The 6000-nt window shown below is 44.1% G+C and overlaps 2 protein-coding genes across 3 annotated transcripts; both read right to left on the bottom strand.

Moving 5' to 3' along the window:
• Positions 1-603: 603 nt before the first annotated feature.
• On the bottom strand, positions 604-3075 carry LOC125973670 (tubulin alpha chain). 2 transcript variants are annotated; one of them, XM_049728111.2, is made up of 5 exons: positions 2681-3075; positions 2030-2249; positions 1800-1948; positions 1112-1664; positions 604-988 (listed from the first exon to the last, which is right to left on the bottom strand). In XM_049728111.2, the coding sequence occupies exons 1-5, from the start codon at positions 2681-2683 to the stop codon at positions 687-689; spliced, it is 1227 nt and encodes a 408-aa protein (XP_049584068.1). In that variant the 5' UTR covers positions 2684-3075; the 3' UTR covers positions 604-686. The 2 variants fall into 2 exon arrangements, with proteins under 2 accessions (XP_049584068.1, XP_049584067.1); XM_049728110.2 differs by having other exon boundaries at positions 604-1664.
• A 140-nt stretch (positions 3076-3215) lies between these two features.
• Positions 3216-5882, bottom strand: LOC125973667 (tubulin alpha chain). Its single transcript, XM_049728106.2, has 4 exons — positions 5723-5882; positions 4648-4870; positions 4411-4559; positions 3216-4311 (listed from the first exon to the last, which is right to left on the bottom strand). The coding sequence occupies exons 1-4, from the start codon at positions 5723-5725 to the stop codon at positions 3334-3336; spliced, it is 1353 nt and encodes a 450-aa protein (XP_049584063.1). The 5' UTR covers positions 5726-5882; the 3' UTR covers positions 3216-3333.
• Positions 5883-6000: the final 118 nt, after the last annotated feature.

Raw genomic sequence — 6000 nt, 5'->3', positions numbered from 1 at the left:
AACCAATTATCCACGATAAACGAGGGATTGCTGTATATTAATACGGGTGAATTAAAAACAAAAGAACAGAATAAAAGAATTACTGAATGGTAATTGCGGATTAGTACGAACAAACTGGTAACCAAAATCGGTCCTGTCAACAGAGTTCTCAAAATATCCCACTTTTGACCTTTCCTCAATGCAACATAAGTCTTCTTAACGACTGCCTGTGGAATTAAATTGACCTCTCGGTAAACAGAAAACCTTGGCTGGGGTTAGAACATATTTTAATGGTTAAACAGAAAAATACAATGACATCAAAATTTAAAAAAGCAAAAACACCAATGAGGAAATTCAATTGTGTGCCTCGTCACCTAAGTGTTGTACCGTTTGTTTTCAGCAGATGACGCTATTTCTCCACTGAAGAAAACTCACCAAGCGTTAATGCATGGGCTTGGGTGAAACTAGGGTGGAAAATACATGCGTCAAGTCAGTTTTGTTAAAATAGACACACAAAAAAAATAAGGTAACCAATGTAGTAACTTAACCCTGGATATAACCAGAAAAAAATATTATTTGCTCCATTTTTCTCTACTGTTATTCAAAATCACAAATGCATCAAAGCATGTTTGGATGTGTTTATTAAGAATGAGCAATCACTACCACAGGCAGAATATGCAATAACTCCATGAAAGCAATCATACACTTCAGTACTCTCCATCTTCATCCTCATCCCCAATGCAGTCAGAACAAACTTCTTCATAATCCTTCTCCAGGGCTGCCATATCCTCTCTGGCCTCTGAGAACTCTCCTTCCTCCATTCCCTCTCCCACATACCAGTGCACAAAGGCTCTTTTGGCGTACATCAGATCAAACTTGTGATCAAGACGGGCCCAAGCCTCAGCAAATGCCGTTGTGTTGCTCAGCATGCACACAGCCCTTTGCACCTTGGCTAGATCTCCTCCGGGAAACACCATCGGAGGCCGGTAGTTGATGCCCACTTTGAAGCCTGTAGGACACCAGTCCACAAATTGGACGGTGCGTTTGGTCTTGATGGCGGCAATAGCAGAGTTGATATCTTTAGGTGCCACATCACCAACAAACAACAGCAAACAGCAGGCCATGTATTTACCATAACGAGGGTCGCACTTGACCAACTGGTTGTCTGGCTCAAAGCAGGCGTTGGTGATGTCGGCCACAGATAGACGCTCATGGTAGGCTTTCTCAGCAGAGATGAAGGGGGCATATGTAGCCAGCGGGAAGTGCATACGGGGGTAGGGCACCAAGTTGGTCTGGAATTGCGTCAGGTTAACATTCAGGGCACCATCAAAGCGAAGAGATGCTGTAATTGAAGACACAATCTGGCCAATCAGTCTGTTCAAGTTAGTGTAGGACGGCCTTTCTATATTGAGGTTTCTGCGGCAAATGTCAAAGATGGCTTCATTGTCCACCATGAAGGCACAATCAAAGTGCTCAAGGGTGCTGTGAGTAGTCAAAATGGAATTATAGGGCTCTACAACTGCTGTAGACACCTGAGGAGCTGGGTAGATTGCAAATTCAAGCTTTAGTTTCTTTCCATAATCAACAGACAGTCTCTCCATGAGCAAAGAGGTGAAACCAGAACCGGTACCGCCACCAAAGGAGTGAAAGATGAGGAATCCTTGCAAGCCTGAGCATTGATCAGCCTGATAAAGGAATTGAGTCATATTTTTAATCAGCATAATGTACACCAATAGTTTGAAGCAACAAGTCAGTTAAACACACGACATGTCTAAAAGTTGTATTGTTTTTTTTAAACACTTATTAATTTCAAAACTAACCAGCTTGCGAGTCCTGTCCAGCACCTGATCAATGATTTTTTTGCCAATACTGTAGTGCCCACGGGCATAGTTATTGGCAGCATCTTCGTTCCCTGTGATCATCTGTTCTGGATAGAACAGTTGCCGATAGCGACCTGTACGAACCTCATCTGTGGAAAACAAAGTTGAAAGTCAAAGCGATATTGAAATAACTATTACATATATTACCTGGGGTGTCAGAGGTTACTAACCGATGACAGTGGGCTCCAGATCAACAAAGATGGCCCTGGGATAATGCTTCCCAGTTCCAAACTCACTGAAGAAAGTCTTGAAAGAGTCATCGTCTCCAGTAGCCTTGTCAGACGGTATCCGCCCATCTGGCTGGATGCCGTGTTCCAGACAGTAAAGCTCCCAGCATGCATTGCCAATATGGACTCCAGCTTGCCCAATGTGCAGAGAGATACATTCACGCTGGATGAAAGAGAGGGAATATATTTATCATATTGCCTCCAACCAACTGAACAGCTTGGACATTGTGCGGCAAGTTTTGATTGTAGCTTAGTTATTTTACATACAACAATATACAGTTAAGAGCTGACATCTGTTGGATACACAGAGATCATTTTATATAGTTTTTGCATACACTGTATTGCACTACATCCTTTGTATCTACATGGGGCTACGCCCCCCCTGGCCACGATAAAACAGTTACGCCCATGCTGTCTTAGAACGTTATGCGACAAATACTGTCACCTAACGGACAACCAAAACATGAGCAAAGGCCCTGTTAGCATGACAACATTCCTTAGCTTAGCTTGCAAATCTCAACCGGGCGGACAAACAGGGGGAGCCCACGCAACGCAAGTTTACAGGTGACGTCATCGATGAATGCGGTCGCTTACCATTGCGTCTGGTTGTCTTTTGGAACGCTATGCAGGGCTGTGCGGGTCTCAAACAAGGGAAGAATACATTGGATGGAGAGTCGGGTCCGTCCGCAGGTTATTTCAGGCAGCATCTGCAATGCTCATTCTTAGCATTGAGGAGAAATGCGCATGTGGGGAAAAAATAAACAACCTGATGTTCAAGTTTGAGGAGCTGTTGAATATCTTGGGCCCTTTTACCTTATCCAAACATTGACGTCAATATCCACTGCAGCAACAAAGTTTGGATTTACCATTTTCCAAAGTAGAGTCAGGAATGATCTGCCTTGCAGAAACAGTACCACTTGTCTGCAGAAGGTGGCATCCTTTCACGCATTAACTGGAATTTACATGCATTTTCTGAAAGCTTTTTTTTTTAAGCGTTAGCATGTTTTATTAATGCAAGTCTGGTCACTTGAAACACTGAATACATTGCTTATGCCTGTGACTTAGCTCAGACTTGAGTGTTGGCAGTCTGAAAAGTTCTCCCTGGATTAAATAACAAAACAGGCAATCATTGATGCTGCTTGGTATTCTTTATTAACTGCGCAATCACAGCCAACAAGCAAAAGACCAGGTCAATGGCATTACTGAATATTTGGACCTTGTAACTTCAAAGACTGAGCAATGACACCTCAGTACTCCTCTCCCTCTTCATCCTCTTCGCCAATGCTGTCAGTACCAACTTCTTCATAATCTTTCTCCAGGGCAGCCATATCCTCTCTGGCCTCTGAGAACTCTCCTTCCTCCATTCCCTCTCCCACATACCAGTGCACAAAGGCCCTCTTGGCATACATCAGATCAAACTTGTGATCCAGGCGGGCCCAGGCTTCAGCAATGGCTGTGGTGTTGCTCAGCATGCACACTGCCCTCTGCACCTTGGCCAGATCTCCTCCAGGAACAACTGTTGGAGGCTGGTAGTTGATGCCTACTTTGAAGCCAGTGGGACACCAATCCACAAACTGGATGGTGCGTTTGGTCTTGATGGCAGCAATGGCGGAGTTGACATCTTTGGGAACCACATCACCACGATACAGCAGACAGCAGGCCATGTATTTGCCATGACGAGGGTCGCACTTGACCATCTGGTTGGCGGGCTCAAAGCAGGCGTTTGTGATGTCTGCTACAGAAAGCTGCTCATGGTAGGCTTTCTCTGCAGAAATGACTGGGGCATATGTGGCTAGAGGGAAGTGGATACGAGGGTACGGCACCAAATTGGTCTGGAACTCTGTCAGATCAACATTCAGAGCGCCATCAAAGCGAAGAGAGGCTGTGATTGATGACACAATCTGGCCAATCAGCCTGTTCAGGTTAGTGTAGGTTGGCCTTTCAATGTCGAGGTTTCGGCGACAAATGTCATAGATGGCTTCATTGTCTACCATGAAAGCACAGTCGGAATGCTCAAGGGTGGTGTGAGTGGTCAGAATGGAATTGTAGGGCTCTACAACTGCTGTTGAAACTTGAGGTGCTGGGTAAACAGCAAACTCAAGTTTGGACTTCTTCCCATAATCAACAGACAAACGCTCCATGAGGAGTGACGTGAAACCAGAGCCAGTGCCGCCACCAAAGGAGTGGAAGATGAGGAATCCCTGCAAGCCTGTGCATTGATCAGCCTGAAAGATAAATTGTAATCACATCACTTAAAATCATCAATATTATCATTATTTAAAATGAATAATGAAAATAAAACTTAGGCTGTCCAAAGCATTTACCAGCTTGCGAGTCCTGTCCAGAACCAAATCAATTATCTCCTTGCCAATAGTGTAGTGCCCACGGGCATAGTTGTTGGCTGCATCTTCCTTCCCTGTGATTAATTGTTCTGGGTGGAAGAGCTGACGGTAGGTACCTGTACGCACCTCATCTGTAGAAAATCGTACAATTTTGAGATGTTCATGTTATTGATGCAAAAACCTGAAAGTTTATCACTAGGTGTGTTAATCTAAACTCACCAATGACAGTGGGCTCCAGATCAACAAAGATCGCTCGAGGCACATGTTTCCCAGCCCCGGTTTCACTGAAGAAGGTGTTGAATGAGTCATCACCCCCTCCAATTGTCTTGTCAGAGGGCATCTGTCCATCTGGCTGGATGCCATGTTCCAGGCAGTAAAGCTCCCAACAGGCATTGCCCATTTGGGCTCCGGCTTGGCCGACATGCATTGAAATACATTCACGCTGCGTGAAAGAGAAAGTACAAACAATTTAGCTTTTCTACTTAAAGATCTATGCACAAGTAATCAATATAATTTATTATCATACACAACTTTACATGCACTGACATGAGTACCGCATGTGCAAAAAGATTTTTTTTTCTATGTAAAACAAGCAAAATTGTAAAATAAGGTATACTAAAACAAAAACAGTTCTGGGGAAAAAAAGTTAAGTTCCCCTCGTCAATGCGGGAAGTTTGCCCACGTCGCTGCCTCCCAACTCCCCATTTGCGGCCTCTCCCTTCCTCCATTCTTTCCAGCTGCATAGTGCTGTGTAATGCAGGGGATGCGCCCCTCCCTCAACCAAGAAAAAAACCCGCCCAAAGGCTGAAAAATGGCGGCTTAAACGGAGAAGCAAAAAATGGCGGACACGAAACGTATGACTACTGACCACTCCTTTATCCCCCCCTCCCCCACATTTCTTCGACCACACCAACCTCACACTGAACATTTAGTAGTACCACAAAGTTTCAAACTGGTTTAGAAACTATTCGAGTAAGAATGTGATTTATTAAATTGTTTGTTTGACCTAGTTTATAATCCAATTAAGATTTACGACGCACATTTAATCGCATCATCTTAATATTTCAAGCTTTGACCGTTTGAACATGTATTTTTTCCATTCTCAGTTCCCATTCGTGGCACGTCAGCATACAACTACGGTCACCGAACGGAGACGCGCTAGTTTTTGTCCCGCTAACCGTAGGGACTGAAATTAATTGCGCTCGCATGACGCAGGCTTTAGCTCAGGTTGGTAATCTTAATGTGGAGAACAAGGAGTACTGAGTCAACGTCACTTGGCCGGGCGTTTACTCACCATTTTGGCTGCTTGTCCTTTGAACGACGTAGAGGATTCAGAGACAAGGCAAAGTGGTGCGGAAACGGGGAGTGAGGGTTTATATAGGAAGGGGAAGCGGAAAGGAAGGAAACTTCAGTCAACAGCTCCGATGCTGATTGGTTGAACAAAAAACGGATGTCGCCGAAGTTCGATATGTAGATCGTTGTAACGATTTTATTTTTCTGAAACCCAGTTTTTGTGTGTTTTGAGTAATGATTAAAATTGTTTTCAGTTCTTCCAAACCTTTTTTCTTTTTT

The sequence above is a fragment of the Syngnathus scovelli genome, chromosome 8 (assembly GCF_024217435.2).
Source record: "Syngnathus scovelli strain Florida chromosome 8, RoL_Ssco_1.2, whole genome shotgun sequence".
In the NCBI taxonomy this organism is placed as follows: Eukaryota; Metazoa; Chordata; class Actinopteri; order Syngnathiformes; family Syngnathidae; genus Syngnathus; species Syngnathus scovelli.
Note: the sequence above shows the minus strand (reverse complement) of the source record. Positions and strands in the feature narration are given on the sequence as shown.

Coding starts and splice junctions, on each gene's coding strand:
- LOC125973670 (XM_049728110.2), bottom strand. Junction 1,949..2,029: donor TCTGGAGCCCACTGTCATCG/GTTAGTAACCTC, acceptor TGTTTTCCACAG/ATGAGGTTCGTACAGGTCGC. Junction 1,665..1,799: donor TGGACAGGACTCGCAAGCTG/GTTAGTTTTGAA, acceptor TTCCTTTATCAG/GCTGATCAATGCTCAGGCTT.
- LOC125973667 (XM_049728106.2), bottom strand. Junction 4,560..4,647: donor TCTGGAGCCCACTGTCATTG/GTGAGTTTAGAT, acceptor GATTTTCTACAG/ATGAGGTGCGTACAGGTACC. Junction 4,312..4,410: donor TGGACAGGACTCGCAAGCTG/GTAAATGCTTTG, acceptor TTTATCTTTCAG/GCTGATCAATGCACAGGCTT.